Below are 20,162 nucleotides of genomic sequence, written 5' to 3'. Positions count from 1 at the left end.
GCCTTGAACCCTGCCTCAGTATTTCAAGGGCTTGGGATTTCAAGTGCATGAAGGTCTGCAGCTGGCTCCAATTTCTTTTTTCTCCTCTCCTACTTTTCCTTCAACATATCATGCATTCCAGGCTAGCCTCAAGCTTACTGTTAGAGCTCAGGTTGACCTTGAATTTCTCATCTTCCTGCTACTGTCTCAAGCTCTGGAATTACAGGTGTGTGTCACCATACCAGGTTTGTGTGCTTCTGGGAATCAAATCCAAAGCTTATGCATGCTAAGTGATCACTCGGTCAGCGGAGCCAGCCACATCCTCAGCCCAAAGTGAGTTTTCTGTACATGCATACAAGACCAACTACTGCCAACATTTGGAAGGTGGAGACAGGAGGATCAGAAGTTCATTGCCAACTTCAGCTGCCTAATGAGTTTTAGGTTAGCTTGGGTTATGTGAACTTTGTTTCAAAAAACCCAAACCCAAAAGACCTTCAAAAATAATACATGTATACATTGTGTAATCTTTAGATCAGGGTGATTGGCATATCCTTCATCTCATAATCTGAGGTGGATCTCAACCTTCCTAATGCTGTAACCACTTTAGTACACTTTCTCATGTTGTGATGACCCCAACCATATTTTGCTGCTGCTTCAAAACTGTAATCCTGCTACTGTTATGAATCGCAACATAAATATCTGATGTGCAGGGTATCTAATATACAAGTCTTAGGAGGGTCAGTCAAGACCCATAGGTTGAGAACTGCTGCCTAAGATATGTGTTTTTCCTTTGAACTCCGAACATGAAAGCATTCTCTCTACTGGCAGTTTTATTTTGAGACAGACTCTTATTCCACTGAGCCATCTTGCTAACCCTGTCTGATATTCTTTACTAGTTGAATACATTTTAATAGGTGGTAAATGGTAAAAAATTTATAATGGGATTTTTAAATTTTATGCAGATTTAATTAGTAATTGTTTTTCATTTGCCTTTTATTCTTAATTTTGAAAATAATTTTGTAGCTGGGATTGGTGTTACTTGAGGCAGGAGAATCATAGTATATGGTTTGTCTGGGCTACAGAGTGACTTCAAGACTAGCTTGATAAACTTGGCCAGACTGTCAAAAGAAAAAGAAAACAGAAGAGGATACATGTTACTGATAAGAGTCCTTGCCTAGGTTATGCAAGGCCCTAGGTTCAATCCTCAGTAGCACAACAGCAAAGAAAAACAATTTGTAAGTGAACTGTGGACCAGCATATGTTTCTTTTGTTGGCTTTTTCTAATCTATAAACGGAGTATCAGAATATATGAAACAGAATGGCAGGGTGTAGAGGTGTGTTAATAGATAATTTCTATAATTTCAGCATAGATAATTTCTGTAAATGATGGTGCCATCATTAGCATAAGGTAGGATATAAAAACACAATCTGTAAGCTTTGTTCTCCAGTGCTGAGGATTGAACTCTGGGCTTTGCACATGCCAGGGCCATGCTCAACCAACTCATAAATTAGAGAGGGTGCAATGGAGGGGGTGCAGGAGTTGGAGGTAAGAAAGAGTAGGGTGGAAATGGTATAAATACAGTACTCATGAGATTCTTCTAAGAGAAAGAAATAAACTCTTGTAATAGGAATTCATTGGTTCTCTTCCTTTAAAAGGTTGGCATGGCTGGGCTTGGTGGTGCATGTCTTTAATCACAGCACTCAGAAGGCAGGGACAGGCAGACCTCTGTGAGTTCAAAGACAGACTGGTCTACAGAGTGAATGAATTCCAGGCTAGCCAAAGCTACATATTGAGATCATATCTCAAAGAATGTTGACTTGGAAGATTTTTTTCTAAATTCTAAATTGTAAAATTGAACAAAAATATCGAGTAGTGCCTAAATACTAATGTGTAGAGCTTAGAGAATTATACAGTTAAAATTGCAAGTCAGACAGAGGGGTAAATGCCTATAAACATTCAGAGACTAAAACAGGAGAGTCATGAATTTGAGGCCAGCCTCAGCTACATAGAGACCTAGTGTCAAAAACAATATAGCAGCTGGACAGGATAGGCACACATTTAGTGAGTTCCAGGCCAGCTAAGGTTACATAGGAGAACCCTGTCTCAAAACAAAACCAAATGAATAAAGCAACAAAACCTGAAATGCATATACCACCTATTCTACATTGCCCCAGGATAAGATAACCTCATTTTCTGAACTCTTTTCACTTCCTGTGTGGTAATCATTATTTTGACATTTATGTTTTGGTCTTCCATATTTTACCTCATAAATTCTGGGATTATAGGCATGCCTTTTAAAGTTATTGTCATATAGTAATGAAAATTTGAAGATTGGCCATTCTGAGACAGGAGGATCAGAAATTCAAGATTAGCCTGGATAACATGGAGCCTTGTTTCAAAAACAAGAACATAAAAAAAAATCCTTGGGAAAAAGTCAGTGTGATTTGTATGCAGTTTTCATTGAGCATTATTTTAATATGCTATTGGTCTTTGGGAAGTTCAGGTTTATCCTTTAAGATCTTTATGTCTTCTGTCTGTGTTTCCATTTAGTTTTTCTTTGGTTTCTTCACGTTGTTTGTGGGTTATGCATGTTCTTATTCTTAGTACATATTCAATCTTAAAACAGTGACCATAAACATTTTTTGAGGTTTGGTCTTGGTTGCGTAGCCCTGGGTAGCCTGGAACTCTGTGTAGCCTAGGCTGGCTTCTAACTCATGACAACGTTTCCTTCCTCAGACTCATGTGCTAGGAATATGCCATCATGCCTGGCTAATGGTGATCATTTTCTTGTTTGTTTTTGAGTAAAGGTCTGGCTATGTAGCTCAGGGTGATATTGAATGAATGATTAGCATTTGCCACTGCACTTAGGATTAATGGTGACTTGTGATGAACAGAAATGATTCATTTTAATATCATCAAATACATCCATTGTTTGCTGTATTAGTGCACTTTCCACTTACTTAATGTCTTCTTCCTTTCTCACTCTCTTCTGTTCTTTTCTGTAGACATGGTTTCATGCTAGCCCGGACTTTCCTGGAACTCCAGGCAATCTTCCTGCCTCAGTCCTCTGACTGTAGGGATGGAATGCTCCTTCTTGACTCCAGGACTAATGAAGTTACCCTCTATTCTTTTCGGAGCTTAATTGTAGTTTTGAAATGGGGTCTTGCTCTGTAATCTACTGTGGACTCATTGTGTCGGCCAGTCTGGACTCAAATTTAAGGCAGTCACCCTGCTTCCGCCTCACGAATGCTGGCATTAGTGACACCCTGCTTCCGCCTCACGAATGCTGGCATTAGTGACACCCAGGTTCTGTTCTGTTTTTCTCTTCTCTTCCTTTTTGTTTTTTTGTTTCTTTCTGTAGCTTTGGAGCCTGTCCTGGAACTCACTCTGTAGACCATGCTGGCTACGAGCTCAGAGAGATCCGCCTGCCTCTGCCTCCTGAGTGCTGGAATTAGAGGCTTTTTGTTTTTTTTTTTTCCAAAACAGGGTTTCTCTGTGTAGTCCTGGCTGGCCTGGAACTTGCTTTGTAGACCAGGCTAGCCTTGAACTCACAGAGGCCAGCCTATCTCTGCTTCCTCAGTATTAAAGGCGTGTGGCACCAAAGACTGTCTGATACCCAGGTTGTTTTCATTTTGATTTAAAATAAAAGTTACTGTTTTGTGTATGTGAATGTGGCATATGTGTGTGTGCGCGCGCACACACGTGCATGTGTGAGAGCTCTTTCATGCCTGTGGTGGTCAGAGAACAGCCTTGTGTAGTCACTTGTCTGCTTCCACCTTGTGTAGGTTCCCTGGGCTAAATTCAAATTCTCAGGCTTGCTGGTATGATCCTTTCTCTGGAAAGCCATTTTGCCAGCCCTTCATTTTTCAGTCTTTTGTACTTGGCATGGATTTTATTATTGTGAGTTAGGGGTTGCAATATTTTAAGATTGAAGTTATGAAGAAAATCTAATCTCACACAGCTAAATAGCTGGCAAGGGCAGCACAATTGTATTGGGCTTTTTGGTAATTATGCTCTGTCTCTGTCTCTTTGTCTCTGTCTCTTTGTCTCTGTGTCTCTGTGTCTCTGTGTCTCTGTGTCTGTGTCTCTGTGTCTGTGTCTCTCTCTCTCTCTCTCTCTCTCTCTCTCTCTCTCTCTCTCTCTCTCTCTCTCTCTCTCTCTCTCTCTCTCTCTCTCTCTCTCTCTCTGTGTGTGTGGGGGGTCGGTTTTCTCATTCCATCTTCATGTGGTTCCCAGGGATTGAGCTCAGTCCCAATGCTTAGTCATCCTCTCACTGGCCTTGCTTTTAATTATTTTATTGTTTTTTAAAAGACAGATTCTGTGTTGCCCAGGTTGGTTTAGAATTCAAGGGCTCAGGTGATCCTTTCTCCCTATACCCCAAGTGGTAGTTTGAACTACATTAGTGTCAAGTATAATGGTGAATACCTGTAAAGCCAGTGCTCAGGAAGCAGAGGCAGGAGGACTGTTGCAAGTTCCAGGTCAGCCAGGTCTATATCAACTCTGTGGCAGCTAGAGGTGTGTAGTGAGAGTCTGCCTTCCCAATTACCTCTCCCACAACAAATAATGAAAGAAAAGAAACGAAACCAGACATCCCTAAAACAGGTACCCCCAAACCAAATACAAAGCAGTGACATTTTGATATGTTGTAAATAAAATCCATTTATTTCTCTTTCATTTGGAGTGAATCTTTTTTTTCAAAGACAGGGTTTCTCTGTAGCTTTGGAGCCTGTCCTGGTACTTGCCCTGTAGACGAGGTTGACCTTGAACTCAGAGATCCAACTGCCTCTGCCTCCCAAGTGCTGGGATTAAAGGCATGTGCGTCATCACTGCCCGGCCATGTGTCATTTTATAATATCATACATTGGCCAACTAGAAAATTTTTTCACCCAATTATGCAGCTCTTCCAAATATTGACAAACTTCATTGTGTAATATCAAAAACATTTATTGTCACCAGAAAAGATAATCAGGGAAATCTTTATGAAAGTGGCCGAAATAAGTTTTCAAAGTTCTTTGTTTAAAAGCTTAATTGTTATCATTGACAATAAATACTCTGTTGTTTTCCATAAAGGGACAAACTCAGTTCATTTTGAGAAAATGGCCTGCCAAATATCTTGGTCTGAATAGTCATAGCTTGTTAGTTGTTGCTCAGTGGGAAAAAATCGTGTTCTGTAAAAACAAGATAGTTAAGCTTACAGTTAAAAACAATTGTGCAGGACATGTTGGTGACTGTCTATAATCTTACCACTTTGGGTAGTTGAGGTGAGAGAATTACATCGAATTAGAGGCTAGTTTAAGCTACATAGTACTATTCCAACCCTAAATAGCAGACCCTGTCTGAGAAAAAGGATAGATGTACAAGTAGTTTCTTTGCAGGCAACTGTTAATAATTTAATTTTGTGTAGTGCAAACCTCATTTTATCAGCATATCTAAAAGACATTTAAAAATGGCAGCTTGGGCTGTCGTGTTGCACACTTGGAATCTTAGTGCTAGTGACACTGAGGCAGGAGGATCAAGTGTGCCAAGCCAGCCTAGACTGAATGATAAGATTCCCTGTCCCTCAAACAAAAAGCCAGACCAGCATTCCAGAGGAATTCATATCCCAAAGAAAGCAAATAGTTCAGAGCTCAGGAATTTTTTTGTAGGTGCTGGAGATTGAACTCAGGGCCTGATGCATGCTAAGACATAGCTTCCCACTGGACTATACTCCAACCCTGTGTTCTGGAATACCATAAATTAATAAATTAAATAGGGATTTTTAGTCTTAAATAATATTTATTTAGACAGTCCCTGGGTTGCAGCTATGCTGAAAGATGATGTCTGGTCCAGTGCTTTTATGTCTAGCATGTCTACCAAGCTCAGTCAGTTATAAATATGATTTGGTGTGGAGATAAAAATTGAAGAAAGATACACTTAAGAATTACTGCCTTAGAAGTGGATGAGATCACCCAGAGTGTACGCATGGGGGAGAAAGTAGTGCTGGTAAGAGAAAAAGCAATCACATATAAGGACAAATGTGCTTGCGAGCACAAGAGTGATGGTTCCTCTGAAAAGGAAAGGGAGGGAGGGAAGAGGAGTGGCCATCCCTAAGCTGAGGTTGGAAATGCTCCAAAGTCAGAACTCCTTGAGCACTGAGATACCTACCACAAGTAGGAACTTTCCTAGCTGATAAGTTGAAAGAAGACAGCTTAAGAACATGGTTTATTTAGTGTCTCCAAGAAAAACAAGACTCTGTTACTCCCTATCAGCTACATTAGCACTGTTTCTGTGCATGTTAGGTTCTCCCATGCAAGTCTGCCTACAGAGTAAAGAAGCAGCATATGTCTTGTCCACTGTACAGTAAACTTGGTTGAATGTTCAAAATTTAAAAAACGTTATATAGGATTGTTGTTAGGGGTTTGTAGGAATGACTTAGCAGTTAATAGCACTTAACTGCTCTTGCAGACGATCAGTCTGAGGTCAGGTCCTGGCACCTATGTTGAGAAGATCACAGCTTCCTGTAATTCCAGCTCCAGGGTTCTGACACCTTGTGTCTTCCACAGGTACCTGAACATAGTATACATTACATACACACACAAATAAAGAAACGAATCTTTAAAGATTCGGGGCCTGGAGAGATGGCTCAGCAGTTAAGAGCATTGGCTGGTCTTCCAGAGTACCTGGGTTCAATTCCCAGCACCCACATGAGAGCTCATAACTGTCTATACTCCTGTTCCAGGGGATATGACATCCTCACATAGACATACATGTGGGCAAAATGTGAATGTCCATAAAATACAAATAAATTATAGAAAATTAGTGTCAGGATAGGTGTGTAAGGTATATATGAAATAAATAAATTTTGTGTTATACTTCAATCTGTTCTGAGACATTTAGGTACATGAAAATATTGTGAATGGAGATGAAAGAACTAAGTTCTGGAATAATTTTGGTCTTAAGCATTGTAGATAAGGGATATTCCTCTCCGCAATATATTAATTGTCATCCTGTGTGTTGTACCTTTTGCGGTTTTGATTGTTTTGTTTTTATTGTGGGTTGCATGTTTTCTAGTAGTTACCAACTCTTTGCCAATCTTGTTTCACCTACAATTTCCCCTTTTTTATTGTTTTACTTTGTAGCAGATAGTATGTTATCTGCAGTGTTAAAGATGAGAATGCAGTATTTCTTTTTTTATTAAATTTTTTTTCTTTTTAGGTTTAAATTTAGATGTGAAAGATGGTTGGTTCACAAGTCAGTTCCAGGTCCCTCTCCCTTTCCCTCCCCTCTCTCGTGCCCTCACCCCAACTCCCTCATTATCCCCTCATTTCCCCAGAGAGGGTGAGGCCCTCCATGGGGGTGTCCAGAGAATGCAGTATTTCTTTGACATTATATTTCCTCTGAGGTGGTGTATTTTTTTTCATCAGTAGCTGGGACATAATGCTTGTTGTCTGTTTTTTATGATGTGAACAGCTATTGACAGATGGTGATTTTTTTTATTAGGGATCTTAAAAAGATGTTCTAATTCTGTCATTTGATTGGCATATATTAATTGTACAAAATATTGGGTTTCATTATATTTTCATTTATGTATATAATTTACTGTGATCATATTCAACCCCAGTTATTCCCTCATCTGTCTTCCTGTTGCCCTCTCCCATAATGACCCTTTCATGTTCTAGCCTTTGTAAGAAAAGAGAGAGAGAAATCTGGATTTCTTATCTTTCTTGCCCTCTTTACTGGCTGAAATAGTTCAAAATGGAGACCTTGAGGTAGGGTCTCAAATTTGCTATGTTAGCAGAGGCCGATTCTCCTCTTCACTTTCTGAATCCTAGGATTATAATCGTGTAACACTATGCCCAGTAGAGACATTTCTTATCTAATATTGGGTTACCCCATATTTACACATAGAGGCAGAAAAAACATTATGTGAAAAGTTGCCAATTTTCAGAATAATGACTGAGCGTTCCACAGTTGTGATGGGTTACAAGATTGGAGCTGACAGTTTGTTTTCTCATGATCTTAGTGTATCTGGATAATTTCCATATGCTTTTTAGGAGATAAAACTTGCTCCTTAGGAATCAGATATTTTTACGATTGGAAATTGACAGATTTTTTTTGTTGTTCTTTTATTCTAGTTTACATTTATGCCGGATTCTCAGTGAAAATAAAAGCCATGACAGTTCGACATACAGAGGTATGATTTTCAAAATTATCATAGCTATCATTTTTGACCTTTTTAAAACTATCAATCTCCATTTGATGCTGTATATGAAAACCACAGTTATAAGAGTGCATGTAATAGACGACATTATAGTCAGTATTATAACTGTAGTTTCAGTAAGACTACACATCTTGAATACACACATTCATCTTCCTGACTTTTATAATTGAGAGTTTGTATATTTGTACCAGTTTTAAATGTGAGAGAAAGCTATCTTGGGAAGAAACACTGTTTTGATCATATTTGCACTAGAAAATTTCCACACATCTGTTCAGTACTTTTTCTAAAGCTGGTTGTGTTCAGGTGGTATCTGGGGAGCTTGTTAAAAGCCAGTTGCCATGGAAAATAAAGCAAAGGAGTTGTTTGCTGCATCTCACAAATTGGATTTATTAAGTAAAATGTTACATAATTAAGCAGGATGTAGATTTTGCTTTTATGGAATTTTGTGTTTTTAACATTCATTAATTTAAAATTAGGCACACTGATTTGGCAGACGACAAGCCAAAGTAAAAGCAGTTATGCCTGATTTATAGTGTTTTCATTTAAGATAATTCCATAATTTTTTTCAGTATGAAATTAATATTTTCATAACTAATAGTCTATTTTAACAAAATAAATTTATAAATTTTATTATAGTTACATTATGACATTGTGAATAGATGATTACGAGCAGTCCTTTTCCTATAGAAAAATTTACTTTGGTTTTTATCAAAAGTTGAATAGTACCTTAACTTGAGAGAATATACTTTATTAGAGAGAACATTTGGAGTCTTTTTTTTTTTTTGGTTTTTTGAGACAGGGTTTCTCTGTGGCTTTGGAGGCTGTCCTGAAACTAGCTCTTGTAGACCAGGCTGGCCTCGAACTCACAGAGATCCACCTGCCTCTGCCTCCCAAGTGCTGGGATTAAAGGCGTGCGCCACCAGCGCCCAGCGACATTTGGAGTCTTGAGGAGAAAGGATTTTTAACAAATGAAACGGCAAGTTTTTGGTTTCTGTTATTTTAGTAAGCTCTGTTTTAAGACTTAACATCTCATCTGGGTTTGGTGGCACATTCTGTAATCCCAGAAGTTTGGATTGCTGAGATGTGAGTATTGTGATTTCAAAGCCAGCCTGGGCTATGAAGTGAGTTCTAGGCTAGAGAGCTGTATAGTGGAACCCTGTCTTAAAACAACCAACTAAATAAAAACCAAAACCCCCAAACCAACCATTATTATATTTTTTACCTTGTTTATAAAATCATATAATTGAACTGTAAATGTACAGCTCAGGAATAGGGTACTGGCCAGGCAATGAAATAATTTCGTGGTTGGGGGTCATCACAACATAAGGAACTGTGTTAAAGGGTCACAGCATTAGGAAAGTAGAGAACCACTGCTCTAATGCCTACAGAATCAGTACCACCTGGGGAACTTTTAACCATTATCAAGTTCTTCCGCCATCATGAGATACAATCTTGGCCCCATGTGGACCACAGCTTCTGTGTGCTGACTCTGAGGAAACACTTTCCAGAAGATTTTGCCTCACTGATGCTGGTCTCTTCTTAATCACCACTTATTTCTCTGTTCCTGCTAGCAAGCATCAATTTCCCTAGTAAATCAAAGGTTTGACTTCAGCAGATCTGGTCTATTGCTAATCACAGCTATCTCTTCCACTCCAGCTGACCTACAGATTTTTAATACGAAATATCACACAAATGGCCCTGGTAGAGTCCTTGCTTCCCTTTTAAACATCAAAAGCCAGCTTATCATTTGAATTGCTCTCAGCAGTCTTATCATCCAAGCGCCCTGATCTCTGAGCACATAATGGCTTTTCCAGCTCAGATTGTAAATGCCACCCCAATCCTCTCCAACACACATGGTCAAGTCTGTTACTGCAATGACCTGGTACCAATTTCTGTCTTAGTTAGGGTTTGTATTGCTGTGATTAGACACCATGAAAGAAAAACAACTTACATTTACCATTTCTTTCACTATAATAAGAGTTCATGATCATTTAAATGTAGTTACTTAGAAAAATTGTGAATTAGGGACTTTCTTGGCTACTTTGTGGATTATAATTTGACTGTTTTTCTGTTTCATTTGTTCAGCTAAATGACTTGGGTCACTTGTTCTCTATTTTAGTCTTCTGTGGTTAAGATTACAATTCATAGAGCTCCAGTGAACAGCATACAACATACCCTTAAGGGACCACAGATAATGATAATCAGCTGTGTTGTTCTTCTAAGTGATTGCTTTAAAAAGTCATCTGGATAATTTTAAATAAGTAATATTGTGTGTTTTGTAAGGAATTTTATTAACATGAATGAAAAACATAAAATTGATCTCATTCTTACTATAACAACAAACCTTTTCTTTGTTTATATAGCATATTTAAATACAATGAAGACGAAGTGTTTATAACGACAGAATGTTTAAAATAATAAATTCTTCATAAAGAATTGATAATGCTTAGAAAATGTGTTAATGGGCACATTTCATTGCTAAATGTCTTTGTTGGCTAAAAGGAGATAGGCACATACTTTGATTTTGATTTTATTCCTGTTTTGTGATTAGTAGTCATATCAGGGAAGTTTTCTGTTTTATATTTGTTTTTTTTTTTGATACAGGGTTTCTCTGTGTAGCCATGCTGTCCTGCAACTTGCTCTGTAGACCAGACTGGCCTCGAACTCACAGAGATCTGCCTGTCTCTGCCTTCTGAGTGCTGAGATTAAAGGCATGAGTCACCAATGCCTGGCTCAGGGGAGTTTTTTTAAGCATTTCTTTTTTCACTTGTTTTATTACCCCCTGAAAACAATTTTGATTTTTCCTTAAAAGGGTATTATAACTAGGCTTTCTTTTAGTTCTTTTGAGGGGGAAAAGGGGTGGGGCAAGATCTGTATAGGCAGGTTGGCCTGCCACTTGTTGTGTAGATGAGGATGGCTTTAAATGCCTGATCCTCCTGCCTCTGCTTTCTAAATGAGTGCTGGGACTGTGGACCGGTTGTACACTACCACACTTGGTGTTTGGGTGTGTTTGGAAGAAGTATCCTTTGAGTACGTTTCTATTTTGTCATCCAGGGAATTGAACTTAGGGTCTCAGAAATGGTAGGGAATCACTCTACCACTTCAGCTGTATTTCCAGTTCCTAGGACTTATTTTATACTTGTGTTTTTATTTATTTTATTTTTGAGAAGGTGTGCCATGTAGCCTGGGTTGGCCTGCAACTGTGTATGTGCTGAGATTGATCTTGATTTGCAGATCTTTCTGTCTGCTTCCATTTCCCAAATGCTTGAATTATGGGCACCTGCCATTATGACCAGTTTTTATGTCATGGCAACACAGGGCTTCTTGCATGGTAGGAGGCAAGAACTTTTCCAACTAGGTTATGGCAGTAGTCCTCTGTTAGTGCTTGTTTTTCATTGTTTATGGTTGGAAGAAGAAAAAAATTAGTATACAGAAATAAAGAAAAAAAATGACCCAAAGGTGTTCAGTCAACTTCTAACTCCCCACTCCATAAAGAACTTTTTGTTGAGGAAACGGGGCCATGATAATAGAGTAGGTTACTTGTAGTTGACCATTCTCATAAAATTGCCATTTTGTGTGTGTGTGTGTGTGTGTGTGTGTGTGTGTGTGTGTGTGTGTGTGTGTGTGTGTGTGTGTGTATGTATATGCAGATGCAGTTTGAATTCTGGTAGAAATTGAAGAGAAAGAAATTTGGATTTTTGAAGGAATTTCCTATCATGTTTACTCTTTAATTTTCATTGTAGCCCTGAGATTGAATTGAGTATCCTCTGAATATATATAGATCAATATGTGAAGGTGGCTGGTGGGCAAATAGTTAATTTTGTTTATGTCCTGTTGGGCTACAGTGTTTTCATTTAAATATTTCGGAAGACTTTAGTAACATGGAGAAAATGCTTTAAAATGACTTAGTGGGTCAAGTGTACTTGGACATGTCTGTAAATCCAGTACCTGGGAGGCTGAGGCAGGATTATCCCTCACAACTTAATGAGACCTTGTCTAAAATTAATAATGGCTCGTGATTTAGGACACCTTAAGCCCCAGGACTACCCAAAAGAAAAAGAAGTATTGAAGAGGAATCAAAATACTAAATGATGTGCGTAGTGATGTGTAAATATGTGAAATTTGTAGCCATGGAAAGAATAAACGGGAATGTTAACCACTAGTCATATTACAGTAGAGAAGGAATAGTTAACTAAACTGATTAGTGTTGTTTTTGGAGAAATAAAAGGTAAGTTGCTAGAGAGAACTATTATAAATATATGTTTTATTGCTGATTCTTATAATAATTGTGAGAAATAAGAAATAATTGGATTTTCCAGTTTGTCTTTCTTAAGAGACTATCTTTACACTTATGTCTCAACAGATTTTCAACAAGCTCTCTATGAGTTGTCATACCATGTCATTAAAGGAAATTTAAAGCATGAACAGGCATCTAGTGTTCTTAATGACATCAGTGTAAGTATATATATTTAAAATAGTAATTGTTGCACATCTCTTCACTTTTGATACAAAGATCTTTGAAATGTATATCTGTATCTTGTCAAAGTAATAGTTGTTTTAAGGTAATAGTTGGTAAGCCATTTTCGCTCTACAGAAATTGATATTTTAGTCTTTCTGTGTGGTTGTAAGGGAGAAAAGGTTATACAAACAGGGTGAGCAAAACAGAAGTACTGTAATGAAGCTAAAGCATTCTTTTTTCTTTCTCTCTTCGTTGTCTTTTTGTTTTGAGACAGGGTTTCTTTGTGTAGCTTGAGCCTGTCCTGGAACTGGCTCTGTAGACCAGGCTGGCTTCGCACTCAAAGAGATCCGCCTGCCTCTGCATCCTGAGTGCTGAGATTAAAGGTGTGCACCACCAATGCCAGACTTCAAAGCATTTTTAATTAATATTTTGACTCTAAAAACAGTTTTACTTTCTTCAGATAATGTTTGTTTTGTAATTATGATTAAAATTTTCTAAAAATTAAGGATTAAATTATATTAAATTGTGGTTGTATATTTCTGACATTCAGTTTTTTGTATCTGCTTCCTACTTATTAGAAAGTAACAGCTAGAATTTTTAAACCTTTAAGTGGCTAATTCACTTTCACTTACATTCATTGGAGAATTTAGGCTTGATTCAGAACAGATACTTTCAATGTACATTCAATGTAGATTGCTAATGAATCATGTCATTGGTGGTTTGATAATTTGAACAGGAAGATGGACTCCTAATTGTTAGTGTGTTTATTATAAACACATACTTTCAAGGTGTGTGGTATTCTGTTGTTAGTCTGGTTTTTAGATTTGTGAAAATTATTTGTCCAGCTTTTCTAATAAGTATTGAGGTGATATTGGGGAATTTGTGGTCACATTGTGAATTTTCTGTGTGTTTTATGTTTCTATAGTCAAATATTTTCTGTTGGAGAGTGGAATCTGCTTCACATGACTTTTGTGCTTTTCTTGGGTAGTTTTAGTGGAAGTTTTACGGTTAGCTGTTGTGACACTTCCCACCCCAGGTACATTTGAGCAGTAGGGATTTTCATCCTGAAACTGTCTCCAGTTGTTAAGAGTAGCATTAGCTCATATTGAAGTGGTATGTTTCTTTGACAACTAATATTCTGTGTTGGAATAACTCTTCGGTCTTTCTACTTCTAGTCTTCAATTAACCTATTTGCATTCATAGCACTTGAAAGCCTGATAGACCACTAACATAATTTCATTTTGTAAATTGGGTTTTGATACAGTTTTAGTCTGTTGTATAATTTGATAGTAAATATTTTTCCAGTTTTGAAAATAGTCTAAATAAACTTTTTGTATATTTGGTCCTTGGTAGTTAGTGTCTCCTTTATTTTGATTACTTCATTATACCTATGTGCTTCTACACTGCATTGCCTTTGTCAGGACTTTTCCATAGTATCTTAGCCACAGAAACGGATGTATGTGAGTAGCAGCTGCTGGCTTCTTCTTTAGATTTTTCTTTTTTGCAGTCTCTGAAAATAGATGGATTTTAAGATTGCTGTAGTGACAGAAAACTACTAATTACAGTAACTGAACTGTAACCCTTAATAATGGGGATAGCTCTAAAATTGATCATGGGAGTAGTAAGCAAGTCAAGAGGCAAATGTGGAGTAATGCTGATGCTTTTATCCAGAAACAGGATTTGGGGTCAGTTTTTTTCCAAAACCTATAAACAAGAGTGAATAAAGAAAATAAAAATAAAACTTGATTGTTAATGCATCTCCAGAGACTCTTGAATTGTGAAATAATTGCTTTTAATTGATGTGATTTTTGATCTTTTGATACTATAATTTTTGCATGAATCAGGCCTGGGTATAGTATTTACAGTTTTGGATGAAAATGTACCATTACTGATGGCCTTTATTTAGGTGTATGCTAAGTATTGTATGTTTTAGTGCCTTTCTGAGGTGCTTCCTTAGGTTACTACCCTTTTCAGTAGCTATTCTGTGATTGAAATTTAAATAGCTGGTTCTTCCTCTTTTTTTTTTTTTTTTGGTGGTGGTTTTTGAGACCAGTTCTCACTATGTAGCCTTGGTGAGTTTGGTTGACTTCTGGTTGATTGATGACATTATTCTGAAATAATGCACTTTCTGTGTACTATTCTGGAACTTACTGTAAATCTATTTTTTAATTTAGGAATTTCGTGAGGATATGCCGTCTATTCTTGCTGATGTATTCTGCATATTAGGTAGGTTTTAAGCCTTTATTTCACATGTCACATGTTCTTGTGGTAAATTCAGGTTAAATGTTTTCTTTCAAGGTTTTACAAATGTGCATGTGTAATTTTAAACTTTATAAAGAGTATAGTTTTGTAAATCAAGTGTCATTACAATTAAAAAGTAGCTTTGCAGTATAAGTTTTTGAGTGTTTGACAATGTATATTTATACAGATTTGAGCTAAATGAGCTAATTTCAAATAAGAAGGTCAAATTTTCAGACACTTGTCTAAGTTTCTGCAATTTTAGTAATGACATAATGTCATTTAATGAGATTTCTCTGAATTTCAAACTTACTTTGCTGTTGTACCCTTTTGATTCCTTTTTTGTTCAACATTTTAAAAATTTTATATACCAATCAAAATTTTCCCATAATCCTTTCCTCCTGTTCCCTACCCCACCTCCCTTCTACCCTATCCACTCCTCCTCAGTCTCCATTCAGATGAGGTAAGCCTCCTATGGGAGGCAACAAAGCATGGCTTATCAAGTTGAGGCAGGACCAAGCTCCTCCCCCTGCATCAAGGCTGAACAAGTCATTCCACCATAGGGAATAGATTCTGAATTTTATATTTTTGGTTGTGAGCCTAGCCTTTAACGGCTGAGCCATCTCTCCAGCCCAGATTCTTAATTTTAAAGTGAGTAAGATTAGTCAAAGGAATTGAAAGTACTTTTGTAAGAAATCTGTTTTGTATTTGTCCAGAATAAGAATTCATTTTTTAATAAAAGGATGTTTCTTTGATTTATGATTAAAGGTAGTGTCCCTCCAAGGAAAACATGGATTTACAAATAATGTGTTTTGCAAGTTTATTTATCTAATTTTAGCTATTGATTAAAATAACAGCATGGCTCCCCCATCAGATTTGTGCTTTCTGAAGCTTTGAATACTAACAGATAACATTGCTAGACACATATTACCTTTAAAAAGACTTATTTTAGCTCATTTCTTTCTCTGTTTTATCTAGCTATTTATCTATTTATTTATGTTTTTTAAAGAGTTTCTCTGTGTACCTCTGGCTGTCCTGGAACTCACTCTGTATACTAGGCTATCCTCAAACTCACAAAAATCCACCTACCTTTGCCTCCCAAGTGCTGGGATTAAAGGCACGCACCACCACCTCCCAGCTAGCTCATTACTCTTAATTCCTAGGATTAGAAGATAAGTTAGTTAAATGGCTTATTGATATCTAGAGTTTGGTCTTAGCTACTATAAATGCCTGTGTATGCGTTTTGAGAATGTTTCAGATTTCCGAACAGTGGCAGTATTGGGAACAGGTGGAAATCCATGTGAGTGATAGATGGGAAAAACAGACCTCCGATGAGCTGACTATGTGTGCTAGTTTTTTTCCCCTGTTGGCATAGTTATTAATAGTGCTATCTTTCATTCTGAACTGTCCTGGCTTTAATGATAAAGTACATCTTCATGGTATGTATTTGATTGATTTATACAAAATGAAAAAGGGAATTTAATATTTCAAATTGATACTAACAAATAAATTTAGCACCGAATAAGTTCCAGTTTAAAAACATTTGCTTATTTCCATAAATTTTATAGACTGGAAACCAATTTATTCAAGACATTTTTTGAAAGATGTTGTTCCTTAATAGTGTTGGGAATATATTTTGTCTTTAGTAATCATCACTTATTAGCCTCTTCATTTAAGTTTTTCTTAAATCAACTTTTTTTTGTTAAACTATAGCTTTCCATAGTTATTTAGACATAGGAATTATTTTTACTATATGATATTCTATTCTATGTGATATGATATTTACAATAATAATATTTGATTACTTTGGAGGAAATTTATTCCATGCTGTCAAACCCATTTTTACAGGCAGTATTAGATGAAACTATCCTTCACAGGTCCCCTTACATGTGCTTAATCTTGGCAGGAAAGAAATGATACAAGGATGATTCCAGGACAAGAAGGGGAATTAGAATTTTTAAGCAAGTGATGTAGACATACAGATCTGTTAAAGATTTTCCCTGAAAGAACCCTGGGAGGATAGGTTGGAGTGTATAAAGATCAGAGGCAGACTCCTTAGAGCCATGACTGATATGCATTTCAGTATCAGCCATTACAGTGCACAGAAAGTAGATTTGAGAGACAACTTTAGGGAAGTAACCTGAGTAAGGTTGAGTGACTAGCGAATGTCCAGGGTAAAGGGAAGGAGGGGCATGGCTGCCTTATAGACTTCTGGTTCAGAGAACAGCGCTGAGGGTTGAAGGTAATGTCATGGGGTATGGTTGGTGATGGTATGTATAAATAAATATTTCACTAATGACTGAAAAGAAAGAAAGTGATCTAGCTGTCTGGAAAGCTGGTCAGTGGTCAAGAGCACATGCTGCTTTTGCAGAGAACACAGGCTCAGTTCCTAGCACCAACATGGCAGCTCACCATCCTTAGCTCCAGTTGTAGAGGATCTTACTTAATTCCATAGGTACCAAACTTAAATGTGGTACATATGCATAACTCATACACACAAAATTAACCTTAATGAGGGTTATGTCTAATAATGATGATACTAATAACATTAATTATGAAAAAGGTGCTATTTTTGGAACACTTTAATGTTTTAGGCACTGTATTAAAGCTTTTCATTTTAATATTAGTCTTTATAACAACTTATGTATGGAAAGTTTGCAGATTGAGGAAATGAGGTTTAGCGAGGTGGTCATTTTTTCAAGGTAATGAAGCTAGTAAGGTAGCATTTAAACCTGGGTCCCTTTGGCTCTAGACTCCATGATCTTTTTACTGTGTGTTGTCTTTTTAATGTGTTAGGTGTAATAAAACAAATATTCCTATACACTCCAGGTTAAGAGAACTTTGTAAAAGGGTGAGGGGTCCTGAGAGCTGTAATAACCTGAGAGTCTTACTCAAAGTAACATGATACACTGATGAGACCTTGGAGGTGGGCCAGTTGGTTGGTGATACAGAAGGCAGGCGTTGGAAGATACTGAGGGCTTTTTAGGAAACCACATGGAAATTAAAAAGAGCTTACTAAGTACTAATTTAGAATGCAGGAGTGTGGTATGGTAAATGAGTATATTTGAGTGGTATTTGAAGTTAGAACAAAAATAATGAAATAGAGAACGTATGATTGGGATAACAGTATTAAACTGAGTGTTGAGACAGGCTAACTTAACAGATTTACTGGGTCCTATTCAGTATTACTACCATAGTTAAAAGCTTAATCAGGTAAGGTAGTAACAGGATTTGAACTCTGCATGCCTGATCTTGAGGACCTTAGCAGCATATCTTAATAACTTTAGAGCTCTGTGACAACTGGGAACTGCTGGAAAAAATTAATGAGATACACATCTATTAAGTCTTGGAGAAAATACCATTAAAAGTTGAGAGTAGCTGGATTTGAGGGCACACACTTCTAGTCCTAGCACTCTGGAGGCAGAGGTTGCTGGATCTCAGTGAGCATGAGGCCAGCCTGGACTACAGAGTGAGTTCCAGAATTGCCAGAGCTACACAGTGAGATCCTGTCTCAGAAAAAAGTTGATTATACTATAAGTTAAGTTGCATGAATCACACCCTAAATTTTCTGTGTGTTATTTTTTTCATTTGTGCATTGGGGAATAAAACCCAAGATCTCACAGATGGCTAGGCGAGTCCTCCTCCTACCACTAAGCCACACCCATAGCCCCTAAACTTTCCTTAATGTACTTGTGCTAACTTTGTGCTACAGTGGCTGCGATATGGGCAAATGGCAATTGTCCAAGAAGGAATAGTGAAAGGCCAGGAAAGTGTTTGATGATAAGTGTTGTTTTTGATGATAAATTTCCTTCTCTAGATTCTTGGTGTTGACAGTAGAAAGTAAACTGAAGCAAAACTATGATAAAGTGTCTGTTATTTTGGAAGACCCACTTAGAGGCTAATGGTTAACTTCACTAAGACTGATGCCTTTTTATTGTACTTTCTAAATTACCAGTTGACTTTAAAAATATGCTAGCCTGTAATTCTAAGTAGTTGGGCGGTAGAAACAAGAGGATCAAAAATTTAATGTCATCTAGACTATCTAGTGAATTTGGGACCAGCCTCAGCTGCAAGAGTCCCTGCCTCAGAAAGTGAAATAATTTAATCAGTTAAAACAACAATTCCAAAATCAGCCTTTTTGTAATCTTGCTAATCGTATTTGAAATTCTTGATGTTTGGCATTTTGCATTCATTGTTTTATTTTTTCCACACCTCCGATCTAAACTTAGATAAATTTTCTGAACAATTTACTAAAACTGAAGGAAGTCTCTTTTAAAAATATTTTATAGGAAGAAAATGCAAATATTGAATATACTTTTATTTAGTGATTAGAATTGTTCAAAAATATATTTTAAATATACCTTTTAATACTGACTTTTCATAGACTTGGTGTTAGACTTCTCAACTTCATTAGTAAGTGACTTTTTAGGGTTAGGAAGTATTTTTGTTCCAGTACTGGGGAAACTGAGAAAAGAGAGTTTTACTGTGACTTGGAAGGTCAGCCTGATGTTTATAGCACATTGAAGGCAAGCCTGTGCTGTATAATGACAGCTCTTTGTATAAATGAAAACAAAAAATGCAAACCAAGGCTGAGAAGATGACTTAGTGTGTAAAGCACTTGTTACAAGCATGAGGACCATAACTTGGATCCCCAGCACCCATGAAAATGTAGAGTAAGGCCAGGTGTGGTGTACATACCTCTAGTCCCAGCACTAGGGAGGTAGAGGCAGGTAGATCTTTGAGCTTGAAGCCTCCTGGTGTTATTTAGTGATGCCTTGTCCTTAAAAAGCCGGCATGCTTGTAATCCCAGTTCATGGGAGGCCGAGACAGGGGATCTTTTGGGCAAGCTGGCTAGTTAGACTAGCCAAATTGGCAAATTGGCTTCATTGAGAAACCCTGCCTCAATAAAGTGGAGAGCAATTGAGGAAGACACCTTACACCATCCCCTGATCTCCATACAGCAGTGTTAACAAGTATGTATGCTTGCATATATGCATTCATGAAGAAAGGGGATTGGGGCCAAAGGAAACAACAAAATCGGCTTTTTTCTTTTCCTTTGCTTTCCTCTCCTCCCCTCCCCTGTCATTATGACATAGCATCTTACTATTTAGTCCAGGCTGGTCTTGAACTCATGATACTTCTGTTTCAGCCTTCTGAAGGCTGAGATTACTGTTGTGTACCACCACGCCCAGCTAAATTAGAAGATTTTTGTTGTTGTTGTTGTTATTCCTTAATTCAAGTTGGCCATTCAGGAATGAGTCTCTCTGTCTTAGCACCTTTGACAA

General features: G+C 37.3%; 1 protein-coding gene across 3 annotated transcripts in view; it reads left to right on the top strand.

Moving 5' to 3' along the window:
- Positions 1-20,162, top strand: part of Thoc2 (THO complex 2) — a 109,636-nt gene that overhangs the window by 8,764 nt on the left and 80,710 nt on the right. For all 3 annotated transcript variants that reach the window (XM_005076823.4, XM_040744563.1, XM_021231036.2), the window contains exons 2-4: positions 8,095-8,153; positions 12,544-12,635; positions 14,814-14,865. In XM_005076823.4, coding sequence (XP_005076880.1) covers positions 8,095-8,153; positions 12,544-12,635; positions 14,814-14,865 — 203 coding nt within the window. The remainder of the gene's footprint in view (positions 1-8,094; positions 8,154-12,543; positions 12,636-14,813; positions 14,866-20,162) is intronic.

Source organism: Mesocricetus auratus, unplaced genomic scaffold, assembly GCF_017639785.1.
Source record: "Mesocricetus auratus isolate SY011 unplaced genomic scaffold, BCM_Maur_2.0 Super-Scaffold_100003, whole genome shotgun sequence".
Classification (NCBI taxonomy): domain Eukaryota; kingdom Metazoa; phylum Chordata; class Mammalia; order Rodentia; family Cricetidae; genus Mesocricetus; species Mesocricetus auratus.
This window is presented reverse-complemented; position numbering and strand designations above follow the sequence as displayed.